The sequence below is a fragment of the Neofelis nebulosa genome, chromosome 2 (genome assembly GCF_028018385.1).
Source record: "Neofelis nebulosa isolate mNeoNeb1 chromosome 2, mNeoNeb1.pri, whole genome shotgun sequence".
Lineage (NCBI taxonomy): Eukaryota > Metazoa > Chordata > Mammalia > Carnivora > Felidae > Neofelis > Neofelis nebulosa.
Window position 1 is genome coordinate 139,101,121 of NC_080783.1, and position 21,891 is coordinate 139,123,011.

Consider the following 21,891-nt stretch of genomic DNA (forward strand, 5'->3'; position numbering starts at 1 on the left):
CTCTAATTGTTAATTGAGGATAAAGATGCAGCATTTTAATTATATAGGTAAATCCAAAACATTCATTAACAATGAATTGGCTAAATCAAATACATTCCTTTAAAAAACAAACATAGGAATATAATAAAGGTCTCTTATTCTATGAAACAAAAATCAATAATTAGTTGATAAATTTGAAAAAGTCAAAGTGGAAATTGTAAAAAGGATATACACATTGTTAAACATATCATTTTATTTTAACACATAGATATTTTCTCCTTTTCATTTTTCTTTAAAAAAAAAAAAGCAGGGTTGGATTCTTTTGTAGCCAAGGGTTACAGTTCTATCATGTTTCTTGTGTAAACCTATACATAATATACCACCTACAACTTCTAGTTTTGTTTTTTAAAGTGGAGAGCATTACCTTCAAGAAACATACCAAGCAATTTTCTGGATTTTTGTATGGTTGTCTTTTGTCATTTCATTTGTTTAACCCACATCTTATTTGATGCAATGACTTCTTTTTTCATCAACTCCCCTTTATTATATCTTTTGAAAGCATTCAACTTATTTTTCACAGAATTAGCCCCCTTTCTTTTCACATTCCTATAGCTCTTCAATTTATATGATTTTATTTTACATTTATAACCAACACAAATGGGGTGAGGAACATAACACTGACTCAATAAATACACAACTCAGTGGTGGAATAAGAAGTCCATAGGCACACAGGGTACTCTACCCATTACAAAGATTCAACACTCCTTGTCTTCCCTTTGTATGTCTCACATAGGGAATGGAGAGAAGAAATTAATCCAGTAAGTCTGTTAGATGCAACCAACTTGTTAAGGGAACCTATAAAGTGTCTAAGGTCCTTCTTTACCAAATGTATTTACAAAGTGTCATTATTAATTTACAAAAATGTTACTAATTTACCAAAATACGATTGTTTAGAAGGTTGGGAATTTACTTTGTTTTAGTATTAACATATAAACAAATTTTATTACAAAAAGTAGAGGTACATCGAGTGTATCTCGTCATGGTACATCCCCTACTAAGAACCAACGTGGAAATAGAATACAGGTTAAATTCTTCTAAATTCTAATCCTAGATAAGAGGCTTGTTTTCCCTGAAGTAGTCCTGGTAGTTCTGAGAAGATGATCTTACCAACATAGGACATTTTGTTAAATAAAATTGTTCCAAATATATGGAAACCATCATCTCAAAACCTACTGGTTTGATTACATCATTAGAGCAATCCTTAGCCATGTTATTAATTTAAATTTACTATCCCTTAGATACAACATTAAAACACGACAATATTTATTACTAGTAGTGGAAGGGATCAACTAAATTTACATGTTGCTGCAAGGAAAGCACTTGTAGTGGTCAAAAGATAAATATTGAGTGACAAAAGACAAGCGTTATTAGTGGAAGAATAAATATGGAAAGCATAGAGGAAGGGATAGAAATTCAAATAAAGGAAAGAAATTTTATAGAGATTCTTCAAATATAGGTAAATAATGAAAAGGAAAAGAAGACCTGGTTTCTTCCAAGTAGAATTCTTTCTGTGAAATTCAAAAACTATGAAGAACTGCAGAGAATAAGAAAGGAGGCATTGGGACATTAAGCATTAAAAACAAAACAAAACAAAACAAAACAAAACAAAAAACCTTCTGGTTGCTGTGTTTACAAATGACTTTAGGAGTCACTGAATTGAAGTTGAATGGTTACAGAATATTATTTATTCACTGCCACCATTTGAGGTCAGCTTTCATCAACAACAAAAAGTTAATTTTGGTTTAGTTTCAATGGTTCAACTACATATATGAGTTTGTCTATGTGCATCCTCCCAAATGATAGTCTTTTTTTCTTCCTCAAACTTTATCCTTTATTTAATATGCTGTATTCCTATAATAAGAATCTGTGTTAAGGTGCCTGAAACTGTTTTGATTTTATTTATGAATCTATGTTATTCCTTCCAGCTTGTCAATTCCCCTTGAAACTAATTCTTGTGGCAGAATAATCTTAGAAGATAGACACAAATATTCTGGGTTCATACTAGGACTAAAATGTCTTTTGTAACCTATAAAATCACAGAGCACAGGTGTCTTTTAAGTTTTACCTTTCTACAGTGTTTTCCAGCTCTACAGTGAGGCTTATATGATATTTTAATGAAGATTATAATGAAGTTCTGTAGCAGTTAATGTGATTCTACTCAGTTGTATATAGTATATGGGTACATTTTAAAATAGATGTTTGTAAAATTCTTCAAAACTATCATAAATTCCTTGCGTTGATGACCTACTTTTCTACTGCTCGAGGTTTTTATGTATTTTCTTTTGGTTTGATTGAGGTGTAAAAGAATCAGTAGTTGTTGAGGGAACTAGGTGTCTCAGGGGATTAGTAATGAGATACAGAGCCTTTAACCTCTTGGTCACTAGTTCAAATTTGCCTCAGGTCAAGAGTGACAGAAAGTCATTACCATCTGATGGCAGTTCAATAGGCTATGTGAAATGAATTTGTGATTTCAGTACCTAATGGAGAGAGATCCATGCCAAAATCCCACCATAGAGCGAGTAAGTACAAACTGGTAGTTGTGATTTTAGTTTGAAGAGAAAGGAGGAGTCCAGTCATTGCTAACTATTCCATTTCTTTCTTTGAGCTGTGACTTCTTTCGGTGGATTTGTTGATGGAATGAATGGCATGGGAAAACTAGGCTTGCCCTAGTGTTGGTTTGTGATTTGAAGCCATGAGATGCACATCCATAGGAATCCCTATCTGTCATTGTTGCTAATGAGGTACAATTCAGCATTACTAAAGTGACTTTTAAAAAGTGATTTCAGTCCCAGATGGTGATTCATTCAAGATTGAAAGTTACATCATTCATGTCTCCTATTTCTTCAATGCCCTTCTGCATATATTTTTTTAAATGTTTCATTTTCCTTTTTAATCATATTATTAATTTTATCTACCTTTGGACATATGACTGAACATTTAGAGAGGCCTATTCATTCTTGTCAATCTTTCACATGAAAAATACTGAGTTAACAAACAAGAATAGAAAATTGTAAGGACACTTTGAAGATGGGGAATTAAAAATTGAGTGCAGTACGAAAGGATCATTGCTATAAAGCTAATTGAATTATGTGTATTCTTATCAATAAATGAAATCTTTCACCTTCTGCCACTTTTAGGGTTGGAGATTATGTGAGGGATTTTGTCTTTCTAATATCTTCAGTGAACAGTCAGGTTATTAAAACTATTTGATTTGGGGATCTCTTTTAAAGGAATTACCTTTCTAAAGAGGACAAAGGCAAATGTTTATACCTGAAAGATTTATAAGATCACAGTATTTTCTTCATAATGGAATATTTACATTTTTATTTTATATTGGACTCACTGACTTTCAAAAAGAACCTGCACTGTTGGATTGTAAAGATTTTAAAGCTATCTCTGATAATTTTTATGATGTGAAAATAAAGTCTAAAGGATGATAGCTACTGTGGCTCATATTAAAGATTACTGTTCTCTACAAAGGTGAGCAGTTGCTAAAAATATGACAGTCTGGGATTTTAGAAAACAAACTTAGAATAACTTTTCTATGCCCAAGTCTCTTGCTTAGAAGAACTTCAGTGCCAACTTTGAAGACACTTGTTATCATTATCATTGCTTAAAATATCATTTTAATTTCACATCTTCAAAGGCATTCTTTTGCCCTGAAATATACCAGTGGTTTCTACAATATCTGAAGAACTATGATTTGAGAATTAGAAATTTAAATTGCACAGGCTGAATATTAGAGTATTTCCGTTACCCTTTGCAGGTTTTGAGGCAGCTTATTCGACCTTACAGTCTCACCAGGAAGCTAATGGGAAAGCCTTGCAGCAATCTTCACAGGAAAGTTTCCAAATGTCAAGTGTCATCTTTCCAGCTGTTAGATGAATGGGTAGCCAAGAGGCATTTATTTGGGTGTGCAGCCCCTGTGAAATCTGGGTGAGGCAAGAGAAAAGGCTATAATTTGGTGGTTAGTTTACCAGTATTGGTATAGTTGCAGATCTCCTTGCCAGGCAAAGGACTTCATTTTGTGGTTTAATGATTGACAGCCAACTGCAGTGTTCCTGCACTTAGAGAATAAAAAAATGCCTTAAAAAAAAAAGAGGCATCATCAATATGTCATACTAATTTTTGAATCCTTCACTGCTTCAGATAAAAACAATCTTATCGACGAGCTGGCTTCTTCCCTAAACCCTTCTCCAACTGAGAGGACGTAAGGCTTTTCAAATGACAACTGTATTAAAATCTTGAGACCTATTGAAAAAGTGTCCTTCAGTTTAAGATATATTGCAAACTCTTTAATTCCTGTGTTAAAAGAAGATTGATATGAATCATTGGTCACTGTCAGGTTGAAAAACAATGAATATCAATAAAAAGGCAGTTTTAAATCATAATGGATTCAATTTGAGATAGTGATAGACTCCAAAAAATAATATTGAAATATGTCATGGCTAAATGCTGTTTCCATGCTAAGCTTTTCCACTTGGTCAGGATCACTCTATTGAAATGACTTCAGCCCAATTTCTTGTTGGGAAACTATGCCTTTAGACAGAACTAGAATCGAAAGTGCATGTGTTCTCATTTTTATCCCTTCCAGTGAGAAATAGTAAAGTTAAATTTGCTTATACTCATTGAAAAATGAAGTTATTTTGTTTATAAGTAAGCATACATTAAACCCTATAGATGGTCTATAGGGTTTGCCTTTTTGATGGTCATGTTCATTTTTGCTGTAGTCCCTAGCTAATATTTTAAAATAATTATTAAGAATCAGAAGCTTGACACTTATTTCTGTTAAAATTTCTATTTGTAATAATGCATAGCTTTTTGTGTATGAAGGGGAATTTACTTTTTTATAACATCTATATGTTATAAAAGGAAATCAAGGGAAAAAAAATGAGGAATGAGCCTTTATCTAATGGAGCTATGAAAACAAAATTATCTAGTTGGTGATAGGGAAAGAAAATACCATGACTAATAAGTAATTTTAATGCCTTTTATTGACTTTATATAGGGTTCCAAACCTTTATTAAATGGCAACGTTTGACCTGAAAAGTAATTTAAAATGAAATTGTCTCCATAAAGGCAGAATATATCCTTACCAATACAGCAGTAGATTGCTAGTTCAGGCAGATAACTCAAGATTAGAATGGTTAGAAAAAATCTGAAAAATCTGATCTATGCCATACTGAACCTGACCTCAGTATGTGCTGAGGGAGTATGAAAGAAATTAGCCACTGCAAAGTTGTTGGGTCCAAATGGGCTATAGGTGTTAAGAATTCAAGGCCAAATCTCCAAAACCTTGTTGCCTGGGGCTGTGTAGCACTGGGGGGTGGGGGGGTGGGGAGGGAATATCACAATAGAACAAAGCACTGGAAACCTTTAGCTTGCTGGGGAAAATTCAGATGCAAAACTTAATCAGAACTGTGTTCCTCTGTGTTCAGTGTTTTAGGAAAGTCCATATACAAGTTGTAAAAGATCAGATTGAAAAATATCTAGATACAAACGGTATAATGAAAACCTAAAAGTCAAGAGAGCTGGGTTAAAATCCTAACTTAGTTGCTAATTAATTCTGCCTTTGGATCTTTAGGAATGTTACCTTGCCTTTTGATTATCTCACTTATAATTCAGAGCACAGAGGTGGAATTCTCAGCTCTAGTACTTAAAGCTTTAAAAAAATTTTTTTTAATATTTATTTATTTTTGATAGAGAGAGAGAGAGCGTGAGCAGGGGAGGGGCAGAGAGAGAGAGAGAGAGAGAGAGAGAGAGAGAGAATCCAAAAAAGGATCCAGGCTCTGAGCTGTCAGCCTAGATCCTGATGCAGAGCTCGAACTCGGGGAATGGTGAGACCATGACCTAGGCTGAAGTCGTACGCTTAACCAACTGAGCCACCCAGGTGCCCCAAGGACTTAAAGCTGTTAAAATCTCACATGCATTATCTTGAGCCTCACTATCTTTATCCATAAAAAAAAAGACAAGATTATAGTTTTTTATGGTTCTGAAACCCAAGCTATGTATGTTAAAAATAAAGAATCTAATTTATGGAATACCCATTATATGCTGATTATTTTTTTAGAGGCTTAACATTCACGTTATAGTCAAAATTACACCTACCAGAGTAACTACTTTCCTCCCCCACCCCATTTTAAAAATTAGAAAACATATGCTGAATTTTGCTGAGATGGATATGGCCCTGGAAATATTTGATTCAGCCATTTAATATATGGGTCAGAAAACTGAGGAACAGATTTTAACAGAGTCAACTCAAGTCATAGGAAAATTCACTCAGGAGAAAAGAACAATAATAGAACTGTATGAAAGGGATTTAAAATAAATATGTTAAAGATCCCCAAAGAGATAAAGACAGCAACAACATCCATAGAAAAGAACAGAAGAAATGTAATGCCTTTCTTTTTTTTTTTTAATTTTTTTAACATTTATTTTTTTTTTAATTTTTTTTTTAATGTTTATTTATTTTTGACAGAGAGAGAGAGAGAGACAGAGCATGAGCAGGGGAGGGGCAGAGAGAGGGAGACACAGAATCCAAAGCAGGCTCTAGGCCCTGAGCCATCAGCATAGAGCCTGATGCGGGGCTTGAACTCACAGACCGCGAGATCATGACCTGAGCCGAAGTCGGATGCTCAACTGACTGAGCCACCCAGGCGCCCCAGCATTTATTTATTTTTGAGAGAGAGGGACAGAGCATGAGCAGGGGAGGAGCAGAGAGAGAGAAGGAGACACAGAATCTGAAGCAGGCTGTAGGCTCTGAGCAAGCTGTCAGCACAGAGCCCAATGCAGGGCTCTAACCCACAAACTCTGAGATCATGACCTGAGCCGAAGTCGGATGCTCAACCGACTGAGCCACCCAGGCGCCCCGTAATGCCTTTCTTTTTTTTTTTTTTTTTTTTTTTTAATTTTTTTTTTTTTAACGTTTATTTATTTTTGAGACAGAGAGAGACAGAGCATGAATGGGGGAGGGTCAGAGAGAGGGAGACACAGAATCTGAAACAGGCTCCAGGCTCTGAGCTGTCAGCACAGAGCCCGACGCGGGGCTCGAACTCACGGACCGCGAGATCATGACCTGAGCCGAAGTCGGCCGCCCAACCGACTGAGCCACCCAGGCGCCCCCCCGTAATGCCTTTCTTAAGGTGTTGATGGTAAAGGCATTCAGGGGCTAGAGCCCAAGTTTTTCCATTCTCAGCCCTAGTGTTCTTTTCAGTGTTCATCCTGCCCCATCTTCATGGTGTCCTTTGGTTGAGCTTCAGGTGAGAATATCCAAGGCAGAACACATACCTAAGCCCCTGCCAATCATCAGAGAACTCTGTGCCGGAGTAGGGATGAGAAAAATGGCACTGAGCTTTTATAATCCATGCAACTAATCCTCAGAATGATCTTATTTCATTTTTGGATCACTTCTCTTGCATTGCATAGTCACCATATGCCAGACAACATCTCATGGGAGCATAGCCTTCAAAGTGAGTGTTTGTCAGTTTTGTTCTCTGTGGTATCCTCAGTGCCTAGAACAATGCCTACCTCATAGTAGATGGTTGGTCAATAAAATGCCTACCATATGGTAGGCACTTGATAACTATGATTGAAAAATTGAATATGCCGAGGAAATGCTTTAGAATATGGGGCACATGAGGTTTAGGAAGCACATTTCACAAATTCATGTGGCTCATTGATGATAAATAACTACTTAGGCTGACAAAACAGGTGGTGGGGTACAGTGATCCTGGAAACAGAAGGATGAAAATGAGCATACCAGTGCATTATAATTTTTCTCGTGTGATCCTCACAGCCATCCTTTATAATAGGTGTTTTAAAGAGGAGACATATGAGTTTTCAAGTGGCCTTACTAACCTGATTTGGGCACAGAAGTGACCCCTGAACGACTATATTAGTTTTTCCCTGCATCCTATCCCCACCTTAGCCTGTTTCAGAGACTTCTCCCAGAAATACAGGGGTTAATAGGTTAACACAAAAGCAGGTATTGCCTGGTAGGTTGTTGACTTACAATTTTGAGCTTTTTATTCCAAGTCTTAATATTTAACATTGCTGCTGTCACCTTTCTTAAATGTCAGCCTCTTTTATTTACCTTCATCACTCTCACCTTGATCATGCTGACTTCTTTGTGCTACATGGATTTGCTGTCAGGCACCACCCTGTGCTGGTCACCAGGCTTTTCTTACACTAGACATTGACATCTTGTCAGCAGCGTCACCACCTTTGCCCCTGGGCCTGTGAATATGGCAATTGTTACCCTACTGATTGACACTTTTGAAAATTTGTCAACATGTTATGTATTATTTGGGGGGGACCTTTGGATAACTTACAAACCACTTCTTAAAGTTAATTCACTGGTTTATCCTTTTAACAAACCCTTTGGGTTGTATGACATAGAGCTTCTGTGTAAAAGTCTGTGTGCTATTTTCTTAATGAATGATATTATAATTAGTAGAAGGTGAAAGAAACCAATTTTATTACAGTAGTTCAGGTGATAAATTGAACCATTCATTTTAAAGTCAGAGAGTGTACCAAAACTGTTGGTATATGCATGACTCTGCTCACCTCCTCGTATTGCTCAGATATTATTTATTAAAGAAGCCTCCATGGGCACCAAATGGAAACCTTCCCTTGCCCCTAGCCACACTACTCCCTAACTCACACATACTCTGCATTCTGTTTCTGAGGAGAAGCCACTTGAAAACACACTATTTTGCGTTCCTGAACCCAACTGCAATGTTTGTGTATGAGGGGGTAGGGGTTCCCCATATCACAAAGCAATGCTTGGACACCAGTTGGGTATTATACAGTTTAACTCAATTCCATCACTGTCTACACTGAGATAGCATCAGATCCCACAAGTAAGCACAGTTCTTCTGTAAAACTATCCCACCTTCTGCCCTCCTCTGCCACTTCAGACCCCATTCGCAAGCCCAGGTTACCACTTGTGTTTTTCACCAACCAGCTATATACAGATAGGGGTTCCTATGACCCCTTCCAACTCAGGATGCCAATTGTAAGTCCAGTTTACTACTTGTACTTCTGACCAGCTGTTTATAGATCAGCGGTTCCTATGACTGCCTCCTTGGGTTCAATTAATTTGCTAGATTGGCTCACAGAACTCAGAGAAACATTTTACTTACTAGATCACTGGTTTATCAAAAAGGATATTACTCAGGAGCAGCCAGTGGAAGAGATGTCACAAAGCAAGGTATGGCAGAACTTCCAGTTCCCCAAATCTCCACTTCATATGCCAACCTAGAAGCTCTCTGAACCCTGTCCTTTTGGTTTTTTATGGAAGGTTTACTACATAGTCAGGATTGATTAAATCTTGATTCAACCTCCAGCCCCTCTCACCTCCCTGCAGGTCAGGGGGTCAAGGGGATGGGACAGAAAGTTCCAACCCTCTAACCATGTGGTTGATTCTCCTGGCAACCAGCCCCCATCCTTAGATGCTTTCATCCATTAATTAACATAAAAAAGACCTTCATTGCTCTCATCACTTCAGAAATTCCAATGGTTTTAGGAACTAGAAGCGGGATTAATACCAAATATACATTTCTTTTTTTTTAAGATTTATTTATTTATTTTGAGAGAGAGAGTCCTAAGCAGGTTCCCTGCTGTCAACCCAGAGCTCAACGTGGGGCTTAATCTCATGAACTGTGAGATGATGACCTGAGCTGAAATCAAGAGTCAGACACTTAACTGACTGAGCTACCCACGTGCCCCCCATATATATTTCTTATTATAAATCACAACATCACACATGCACACAGGCATGCACACACACACACCCTCTCATCTATGTTTTTGATCCCTCTCCCTCCATCACTCTGTAATGTAAAATCCATGAGACCAGAAAAATGTTCCTTTTGTACTCCTGTGTTTTACCACCTGGTCACAACGCCTACTATATAGTAAGTACTCCATAAATATCATTTAAAGATTAAAAATGGCTATGAAATATTTTAGATCATGGGGCACATGAGATTTAGGAAGCACATTTTACAAGGTCACTTGACTCATTGGTGATTCTGTTTTAGATTGCTATATTATTCAGCTTGGGCTGCCATAACAAAATACCATAAACTAGGTGGCTTAAACACTAGAAATTTATTTTCTTTTAGTTCCAGAGGCTGAAAGTCTGAGATCAGGGTGCCAACATGGTGGGGTTCTCATGAGGGTTCTCTTCTTAGCTGTAGGTGGTTCCCGTCTCACTGTGTCTTCACATGTGTCTCTTCTTATAAAGGCATTAATCCCAAAATGAGGACCTCACCTCCATGACCTCATCTAAACTTAAGTTGCTCCCCAAAGCCCAACCTCAAAATGATATCACTTTGGGGTTATGGCTTCAATATATGAATTCTGAGGGAATACAAATAGGTCCATAGCAGTTGCTAAAAGAGCTGGTACCTGGCAGTAGGAGTAAAGTTTAAATGGAAACGAAAGAATACAAAAGAACATGCTAGGAAGAGAGGATAGCAATTGTAGACACCCAGTGAAAGATAGAGTTTAGTGGAAGTCCTGTGTGACTGATAGGTGTATTAACATAGAGGGTAGCATAAGGTAAATTTGGAGAGGGGGACAGGACCAGTTTATGAATGATCTTGTAAGCTATAATAGTCTCAATATTAATGAAATGCAATGTTGAATGAATGAAAAGTTTTAAATAATCAAATTTGTGTTTTTAAAAGGTCCTGGTACAAAGTAGAGAGTAGATTCTAGTAGGAGGCAAGGAAAATGTAAAGAGCAGTAAGAAATAGTCCCAGTAAGAGATAATGATGGCAATGACTATAGATAGAAGTACATGGATTCATATATTTTGAAGATAGAGTCATTAGGTTTGATGGTAGAAGAGAAATGGGTAATGAAAGAGAAGAATCAAGAATGATTTATATATTTTGGGCTTAAGCTGAATGAATGAATGGTCATGTCATAAAGTAAATGGGGAGAACTGGGGGAGGAATAGTTATTTTGTTGAAGAGGAAGGAATTTTTGCATGATGCTACTTTAAGTTGCTTAAGATCTGGTAATTGGGGATGGAGGTAATGTTTAGATGAAGAAAAAGAACACATTGATTTGACTTAATGTTTAATTTTGTGGCCTTTCTCTACACTCAGGTTACAAATATTTTATTAAGAGCGATATGAATATAATCCTTTAAAGAAGTGAATAAAATGGGATCATTATTTTTTAGAAACTTTTCCATAGCCTCATATCTTTTCTAAAATTTTCATTACAAATAGTAATTTCTCAAAATGGAGAATTGAAATCTGATTTTATGTTATAATTGTAGTCACTCTACCTAGGCCTTTCCACCATGGAAGCAGCTAATCCAAATGAATTTCTGCTTTGCAAGTTTTTCCTCTCAATAGATATTTCTTCAAAGGGCAAAGTAACTGACCTGGAGTTAATTAATGCATAAATCCTGCCTATGAATTAATCTAGTCATAAGTAGCTATACAATGTTATTTATTCTTTGCCTTAAAATAATCTCAGAATGGATGCTTCTAGAGCAGCTGTACCCCAAGATAGGGACCACTGTAGTTACATCACAATGAAATATAAATAAAATGAGTAAGTGCAAGCTGTTTGATGATTTTAAATTGGATGGAACATAGTTAGTAGTTATTTTCCCTTCTTCAATCAAATATAACACTACCAATAGTCTTGCTTTTAACAGTGCTTTTTTTTTTTTAATTTTCATTCTAGTAAAACAAATTAGGGAAAAATGCAATTGGGATACATAATTATGATGTGATTTGCTTTTTCTCCACAACATAACCATTATACATGCAAATTTCTCTGTGTATAATTCCATGACCCAGCCAGGTATATTTGGAGAATACCAGTGATAAAAAATAATAATGCAATAAGGAAATAATAGGCCATTATAATTTAAGATTATATTTATATTTATTTTCATTCCAAAATGAAAGGTATTATGATTGATTATTTTATTAATATCTGAATGGAATATACTTTTTAAAAAATTTTGATAATAGATTTTCAATTTTTGTGTACATGTGTTGTGTTTGTATGTTCAATCAAAGCATCATGAAAAATACTCAGATCATTTTCCAACTTTGAGGACATTAATGCTTTAGAAAAGTAATGTTTATGGAAACAGGAACAGCTCGATGTAATGTAGAAAGTGTAAGCTTTGAATTCAGGTCTTGCTCTATTGTTAGCTTCTTATCTTTGGAGACATTGTTGTTTACTTTGAGCTTCATTTTCCTCATTTTCAATAGAAGAATAATGCCTAATTTGAATAGTCGTGATCATAAGGAGAGAATAAGTACAAAACACTTACCACTGGGTCTGGCATGAGTATTATTTGCAAGTAGACAAGTATTTTATGGATTGTGAGAGTAAACAAATGTCCTATTTTTATAGTAGGCCTCAACATTTGGGTGGCATAATGATGGTTGTCGGAATTGATACCTTATAAGCAGATAAAGGTCCCCATATGGGCACTTCTTAGAGTATCTGCTCACCTTATAATAATACTTTATTCTCTTGAACAGGCCCCTGGTAGCCATTTATTTTAATAAGGTAGACATGTAACACATTTGTGGCCAAACTTGAATGTCTCATTTGAGAATTAGGAATTAGGGAGAGCATTGACATGGCTAAAGAAGTGATTCTCAGCCTTGGATGCATAATTCAACTCCTTGGAGAGTATTAAAAAACTACTAGTGCTCGAGTCTTCTTCTGAATGATTCTGATGTGATTAGTACGGAGCCTATCTGGCCAGGACATCAGAATTTTTAAAACCTTTCAAATGTTTTTAATATGTAAAGTTAAAAATTACTGGGCTAGACCTATAGAATAGCAACCATTCTGCATAAAGAGTCAGAGGAAGCCAATTGGCAGAGACAGAAGAATAAACTAGATGCACAAGAAGAGGAGTGAAGGAAAGACAGATAATCTGGCTTTCCCTGAGGAGAGCCATTCCTTGACGTTTAGCTGTGTTCATGAGTTTCACAAGATGCTTCTGTACCCTCACTCTTAAACAGCCATCTGAGGCTAGTTTCCACTACTTGCAACCAAACAAATCCATTCTAAGGCAGAAGTTAAAAATCATGTGGGGCAGAAAAATGTTTCATTTTAAGTTGGCTCCTAGCAAAATTGTGAAATCAGTGAATGTTTATGTCACTGTATGTGTCTGACATAGAATGCATACATTTACATAGTAACTTAATTGCCCAGAGTAGTTATTTACCATTGCACTAAATAACTCTTTTTAGTGCCTTTGCTAAATTCAACAGTCTTCCAGTGGTAAAAGTTGAATTTTATTCAGATCAGAATCATAGAATAATGGGATATGTATCTGGAATGCATTTCACGATTATTTCACCTAAATTGATTATCTTTTTACTGGGAACTGATGTAAAAATGAGACTAAATACCCAAGGTCACTAGTCTGATGTATTCAACAAATATTTCGAGCATCTTTCTGCCAAGTCTTATGCCAGGTGCTTAAATTAAATTAGGTTGGAGGCACATACATATAAGCAAACAAGTACAGAATATGATGAGGGAACAACTTTGCTTGCGGACAGGCGGGCAAGTTTCCTAGTGAAGATGACAACAGGACTAACTTTTTCTTTTTTTTTTTTTTTTTTTAATTTTTTTTTTTTTTTAACGTTTATTTATTTTTGAGACAGAGAGAGACAGAGCATGAACGGGGGAGGGTCACAGAGAGAGGGAGACACAGAATCTGAAACAGGCTCCAGGCTCTGAGCTGTCCGCACAGAGCCCGACGCGGGGCTCGAACTCACGGACCGCGAGATCGTGACCTGAGCCGAAGTCGGACGCTTAACCGACCAAGCCACCCAGGCGCCCCAAACTTTTTTTTTTTTTAACATTTATTTATTTTTGAGGCAGAGAGAGACAGAGCATGAATGGGGGAGGGTCAGAGAGAGAGGGAGACACAGAATCTGAAACAGGCTCCAGGCTCTGAGTGGTCAGCACAGAGCCCGATGCGGGGCTTGAACTCACGGACCGTGAGATCATGACCTGAGCTGAAGTCGGACGCTTAACCGACTGAGCCACCCAGGTGCCCCAGGACTAACTTTTGAAAGATTGCTTGGAATTTTCAAAGCAGAAAAGCCAGACAGGAAAGGACATTTAAGGGAAAAAAAGTCAAAATGCATAGGTACATTAATGATATTGTTTTATTTGAGAAATGATAAGTTATTTAATAAATGGAAGCATAAAATGTTGTGAGGGCATGGTACTAGATGAGATTAGAAAGAGTGAAAGATGAGATTAGAAAGTGTGGGGAGCAGGGAGGAGCCCAGGTCACAACTAGGGTTATATAATGCTAAAGAGCTGAGGCTGGATTCTGCAGGTAGTGAAGAGCCTTGAAGGATTTTGTAGGTGGAAGTGAAGTGAGAAAATTTAAGTGTGACCCATATAAATTTGGGAACTCTCATGGTTTATGCATTTCATGGAGATAATATTTTTAATGGAGTTATAAGTGATTAAAATCTTCGCTAAGTCTCCCCTAAAAACATTCTGAGAAGGACAAAGAAAACTTTGTAAAATGCCATCTTTAGACGTCCCTCTCATTTGCAGTGTCTTTTAGTGTCTAACAATGGCTTCTATAAAAGAAATGTTACTTTTTACCTTTACACTCTAAAAATGTGCCGGACATCTCAATTTTTCCTTAGTCTCTGTTTTTACCTCCCTCTTCTGTCCTCTTCTCAGTTCTTTATCACTTCAGTCTCTTGATTCTATAGGGTTTTTGTTTTTGTTTTTCTTTGTTTTTGGTGTTTCTATTAATTATATTTTGAACTACCAAAGAGATCGTGGTAATATCCATAAGACAGTTTCTTGTTTTAGAAAGGGAAAGGAAGAGGAAATCACATAAATTTATGTTGTTGTACTTAACCCTTTTAACTATGTTAGCAAAGTTCTCAATTTCAGAACATAAAAGGTAAATGAGGGGCACCTGGGTGGCTCAGTTGGTTGGGCGACCGACTTCGGCCCAGGTCATGATCTCACAGTTCGTGAGTTCAAGCCCCGTGTCGGGCTCTATGCTGACAGCTCAGAGCCTGGAGCCTGCTTTGGATTCTGTGTCTCCCCCTCTCTCTGCCCCTCCCAATGTCTCTCTCTGTCTCTCAATAATGAATAAATGTTAAAAAAAATGGTAAATGAGATATCCAACAAAGGATGACAAGAATATCAAAAAGCAGAAAAATAATTATGAAGATCTAAGTGCTTAGCCTGGGGGAAAAGGCAATTTGGAAAGAATATGATAGTTCTTTAAAACATACCTGAGGATTGCCATGTGAAAAAGTGATTTTACTTATCTTTGTCTCTAAGAGGGCAGAGTTGCCTTTAAGAGTAAGAATTATATATATGATACATAATACATACATATATATTACATATATTTCTAATTATAATGGAGATATTAATTTGAGTAAGATATGCTCACTTCCCTCAAGGAGCTTATGTTCTATTTGAAGAGAAAATCAACATGTACAGCACAGTGTGATGACTACTGAGGTAGGAACATATTTTAAATTGCAAAATAGCAGAGATGACAATTAGATATATGAGACTAGGGTATGAAATGTATTAAGGAAATGCCCCAGGAAGCATGTACTTGCATAAATGAATTGAATTTGGAAAGATGAGTAATCATTTGATGGGTGAAGAAAGACTTGGTTTATATTTTAGGCTAGTGGAAATACATGATAACGCATGGAGACATGTAGCAGTGTGATGAAGTATCTGGGGTTTTAATTTTGTGTGTGGTTGGTTGGTTGGTAGATTTATTTGTGTTTTTCTATTTGTGAACTCCAGGGACCTGTCTGTTTTGTTCATCTCTAGAACTGCAAGTTCTTAATAAGTACCTGCTGAGTAAATACATGAACAAAAGTAGTTTTATATGAATGTTAAGAATTGTATCTAAGTACATGGGCATTACCTTATAGAAGCAATCAATATATGCTATGAAAAGAAATTTGGTTTCCTGAAATTATGGATAAGTTTTAGCATATTAGTGATTAAAACATATAACAAAATATTTTCAATGTAATTAACAAATTGAAAGAATGTTATTTTTTTATGCCCTAGGAGCAATCCAGATAAAATTATTTATCTATAATGGCCAGGGAGTGCTTCAGATCAGGAAATTTTATAGTGGGTACAAAAGAGAGATACCGAATGTGAAAGGGTGCAGAGGCAGAGTGGCATGGACTATTTTGGGGGAACAATGACTGAACCATTATATTTCTGAGAGATAGCTTAGGATAGTGGAAGGAAAACTGACCAACAAAATAGAAAAAAAAACACACACACATTTTGTTCTGCCTTTGTCATTAACTGAATAACTTAGAGGTACTCACTTAATCTCCTTTACCTTTAGTTTTCTCTTTATAAAATAAAGCTTTTAATACTTCTAAATATTTTTAAGTTTATGTATAATAATAAATATAGCTGAAAGGATTGATTTGGGACAATCTGAGGAGGAAGCTAAGGGGTAGTCTATTTACCTTGATCTTCACTTACTGGTTTTTCATTTGTTCTTTTAGAAAATTGGTTTAGTATACCTTTAATTCTATTTGTTGCATATAAATTAATTTATGGTCAGTATTGAAAGTATAAAAAATAAAATAAAGCAAAATTTAAAAATTAACAGTCATCTTACAGTTCAGATAGTGCTGGTTAAGATATTTATATTTACTCTTTATGATAGATGGATAAACAGAGAGATGCATAGCAATACATATAATAATATATAGCAAACGTATATTAAATATTTATTTGTTTACTTATTTTTTATTTTTTTTATTTTTTTTATTTTTTATTTTATTTTTGGGACAGAGAGAGACAGAGCATGAACGGGGGAGGGGCAGAGAGAGAGGGAGACACAGAATCGGAAACAGGCTCCAGGCTCCGAGCCATCAGCCCAGAGCCTGACGCGGGGCTCGAACTCACGGACCGTGAGATCGTGACCTGGCTGAAGTCGGACGCTTAACCGACTGCGCCACCCAGGCGCCCCTACTTATTTTTTACTGAAAACTTTTGGATTTACATATAATGTTAACCCATTGTTTTTTCACTTAGTACAGGATAAAAAGTCATTCATGTCAATACAGTTTTTTTTTTTTCTGTATCAGTTTCTGTATCAGTCTGATGCCAGTATAATATTCCTTTTCACAGTGGCATTATTGGGGAACTAATTTTCATAGCTCACCATGTAGGTTGTTTCTTTCTGTCTTTTTTTAAATTAAGTATTTTTTTTATTTTATTAAGTTTTAGTTTTAATTCCAGTATAGTTAACATAATCTAGGTTGTTCCTTACATCTGTTATTTACTAATACTGTTGGATAACTGGAAAATAGTATTGTCTGAAATTGAAAATCTGGCTCACATATTCTTTAGAAGAGAATATGGGATACACTTTGAAACAGTTGAGTTTTAATTAACAGCACAACATCCATATCCAAAGGTCTTGAAGTCTCTTGGAAATCTGAGTTTGGAGGTTATGAATGGGATTTGGGAGGAATTAGCCTCATGGTGAGAGCTGAAATTTGAAATGCTTAAGCTGACTGAGCAAGGGTAGAGAGGGGAACAGGCTTTTAAACTTCAGAAAAGGAAGCATACATTGGGCATGAGTAAATCCTGAGATTGCACAGAATAGGTTGCTGTAGCACCACACTGTGGTAAAAAAGTCTCAAAGACAAAACAAAACAAAAACCCTGTAGGCACAGTATGAAAAATAACCGCCTATTAAAGATTTGAGATTCTATCATATATGCATACACATCAATAGTATTTTGTCAATAAAAGAAAATACATAGTTTGTAAGAAGCTGTAGTTCTCAGTTGAAAGAGTTTTATGTGTATGTTTATATTTTGTTAGTTGTTGTTTGCTTTGGTTTGTTTTATATTTTTGTTTTGAAGCTTAAGGAAAATCTTGCAAAGTTTTTCTACATAATTTCCTTTTTAGATTAAGGCAGAAACCTTCTTAAGAATTTCAGGGCAATGCCTTATTTATTGTAAGCTACATAAACTAAGAAATGCAAGTTGAACTATACATACATATCTGCTCCTTGGGCCATTGCCTAGTGTCATATAGCTATGATTATTAAGAAGTTCATCTGTAAGATTAAAGAGATTAGATATTTCATTACAAAACCTTAAAAAGAAAAGAAAACTCATAGTATCATTCACCTCACCTAATAAAGAATATAGAGCCATATGCATTTCTGCTGTTAGCCTCAGACACAAACTTGCCTGAAATTTCTGAGATTCCTCATATACGAAAAGTGCATCTAAATTTTTTCCAGTATTAACCAATATGTGGTGTTAGGAAAGTCTTCCTAAGTCTAGCCTAAATTTGCTTGATTCAGTTTAAACTACGATTTTGCAGTTGAGAAAATCACATCAAGGTCTTTTCCCCCCCTCATACACCCGTGTACAAATTCACACAGACACACGCACACACACACATCAAACTGACATATATTAATTCCGTATATTCTACATTATACCTTTTGTCTTTGCTAATAATCTTTTTAATAGCATTACAATTCCACATGAGGACAGGAGAAATTAATGTTCACAACAGGACTGACTGATATTCAGAAATGTGCCAGAACATTCCTGGCAGAAGATGCCTGCCATACTTGAAGCTTTGATGTGATCAGGCACCTCTCTGTAGGTGCACGAGACACATTAGTCTTTCAATTGACAAGTTTGATGCCTTTTTACATATTAAGTGAACTTTCCTTTGCATTATAAATGGTGGAGGTCCAGAAATAATTTGTATGCAAGTCATAGCAATTTTTATCTACATAAGACACACTCCTGTAAAATTAAAGTTATGCTCAAACAACTTTTCCTTTGAGTGATGGTTCACAAGAGAAAGGGATTCTTACTTTGGAATTAACTAGCTCTATCCATTCAGTAACCACTTTAGCTTAGAAAACTCACCCTTTTTATATTTGCCCGTATTATTTGTCTTTCAGAGATAAATAGAGAGAAAGGGAAGGAGGGAGACAAGGAAGGAGACAGAGACAGAGACACTTATTAAACCAAAGGCTAGATGAGATCTTTAATAACGTCCCCATTCAGGAAGAGACAACAATTAGCAAATACCTACTCTCCTTCAGTGTGCCATCCACTTTGCATAAGCGTTTTCATACTGCAAGGTAACATGACTACAATGTCCCTTTAAGAAAGGTAATTTTACAGTGTTGATAGCCAGTTGAAGGTTTCGGTCTTAACTGTTAGGTGCCGGTTTGGTTTCTGAAAAAAGAAACTCTCCTCATGCACATGAGTACATTTCCCACTTTCCAAATTAGTTGTCTTCCTGTGGCTTATGATCTCCTGCATTTTCCAATACCCCTATGAGGTAGGAAATTAGGCAACCAACATTCCTGCTGCTGTACTGAAAACGGTGGAGGAGAAAAAGACATGGACATATTAGGTGGCTTTCCTAAAATCTCATAAACAGAAGTGAGAGTACTGGAAATTGAATTTAGGCCCCCTGACTTGCTGTCGCCCATATCTCTGAGCAGTAAAGACATTTCCACAAATTAAGACAAAAAGGCTGCTTTATGGGACCAGGGAAATAAATTCTGAAATTATTCCCTTTTGTGTTTGAATCTCTGTATGTTTTAAGTAGAGTTTTTTTGTTTGTTTATTTAATTGATTTTATTTCTGTTAATACCCTCTATAATGCCTTTTAAATTAGAAAAAGATGATGTTATGTAAATTTGGTTCACTGCTAACTGACTTTTTGCCAGTTTTCATCATGGTAAACAGAACAGTGTAATCTGTATTAATTCAAATGCTGTGTTGAAGTGATTTTTGTAAAAGATTGTATGGAAAAATCAGATATGATACAAGAACAACTATTGACTCTTTGTTTTTTGCAGTCACAATATGGAGCTTCTGTTTCTGCCAAGCCTGAACTGCCCCTCTTTTACACCCCTATTGATCTGGTGGACATTAGTGTGGAAATGGCTGGACTGAAGTTTATAAATCCTTTTGGTCTTGCTAGTGCAACTCCAGCTACCAGTACATCAATGATTCGAAGAGCTTTTGAAGCTGGATGGGGTTTTGCCCTGACCAAAACTTTCTCTCTTGATAAGGTAAGAATATATTTTTGAAGTCATGTTTAAATGTCTATCATGTATTTTAATTAGGGCATAAATATTATAATGGCAAGATTTGCCTGACCAAGAAATAGTAGTTATTCAACTACTGGGCAAGACCTATGGTTGCAAAATAGTTTTTATTTTCTTTCCAATCTTTCTGTCCCTTGGAAGGGCATCTGTTTCTCATTTGTTTTGTCTAGGAAGCATCAAAAACATCTATATTACAAAAGTACCTATTTCATTTAATAATCACAAACTCATGAATTTTATTTTGGCATTATTAATTCTTTCGTGATTTGTGAATGTGTGTGGATGAGGACATATGCCTGAACTCAAAGTGAGAGAGACTATGGATATGGTTTGTACATAATCCTGGGATCCAGTTCATGTCAAAAAGAATCATTCAGTGTAGCTCATTTGTGCTGGTAATAAGATTCTTCTTGAATTTTTAAATACAGAAACTTTTCAAAGTATATATGCCTGAGTTTAATTTGCCATTATGACTTTGTACCCACGCTGTAAGTGGACATACTTAGAAGAAAATAAAGTACATATTACAGTTAAGATGAATTCTTTAAAATACAGAAAGCATATAAATACATGTTTTTAAAGTAGTATGATTTATACAATAGAAGGTTGCATCCTTATATGGTTTTGAAGTAGAAAAGCACAGAATTTAACATTATTAGACCTTTTATTGATAAAATTTTAAATGCTGAGTGTATGTATTTAGTACTAACTGGTAGTTAGTAATAATTAATGTATAAGAATGTGTGAATCTAGTGACCAAGAAAAGTGTATCATTATTTAAATCAGCCTTATCCGTAGGCAAAGAAAATAATAGAGAACAAATATGCCCCATTAAGCACATTCTTTCCTTCTTTCTCCTCTTACTAGGATCAATAGCCAGCATTAGTATGGCTAAAACATTACAGCTGTCTTATTCTGACAGCTTTACAAGATGCTATGTGTAGGTGTGATGAAGAAAATCTAGTGATTCCTCAAAAGTTAGAAAAACCAGGGCATAAAAAATATTATAAATGTTTTTATGTTTAAATAACTAAAGGAAGATTCTTTTTCAGATAAATTGGTTGAATACATAGAAATACTTTGGTTAAACAAAGTATAAGAATAAACAACTTACTGGATTCAGCTTTAGAATATCATTAATCAATTGTTTACAGCTTTGTAGAATATTGATAGTATATTCGTCTTTGTTTCAATTCATCCTTTTAAGAATAACTCAAAAGCTGTAGTCAAATGTTTAATCCACTGAGGAAAACTGAGTCTCTGATACCATTTAATGACTACATTAGTTACACTGTTTTAAAAATTTTATATGTAAACAGCAATAGATGGCTAATCATGTACAGGCGAAGAATTGTAGAAAAAATGTTTGCTTTGAATTTGCTGTTTGCTAGCAAAAAATTGAATTCTGATTAATCAGAGACATCTGTCTTCACTCTGTTGGTGACATGCATTGATTTGTGATGCTGTCTCTTTCGGTAACCTAGGAGCGGTTGCCTTTATTAGGATCAGCAGCAGAAATAAATGTGGAAGCTAACTTCCTTCTAAACCTCCAATTTGAATTTAATCTATCAATTCACAAGTCTGTGATGCTGGTTCAAAGTGAGAGTAAGGAACAAATGCAAATTAAATTTGGCATATAAAACACAATGTTGGGGGTTTTGGCAAGCTCTCTGTTACTTTTATGGCAGGTACAACAC

General features: G+C 35.7%; 1 protein-coding gene across 1 annotated transcript in view; it reads left to right on the plus strand.

Moving 5' to 3' along the window:
• Positions 1-21,891, plus strand: part of DPYD (dihydropyrimidine dehydrogenase) — an 863,407-nt gene that overhangs the window by 432,137 nt on the left and 409,379 nt on the right. Inside the window, exon 13 of the mRNA XM_058695679.1 lies at positions 19,943-20,158. Coding sequence (XP_058551662.1) covers positions 19,943-20,158 — 216 coding nt within the window. The remainder of the gene's footprint in view (positions 1-19,942; positions 20,159-21,891) is intronic.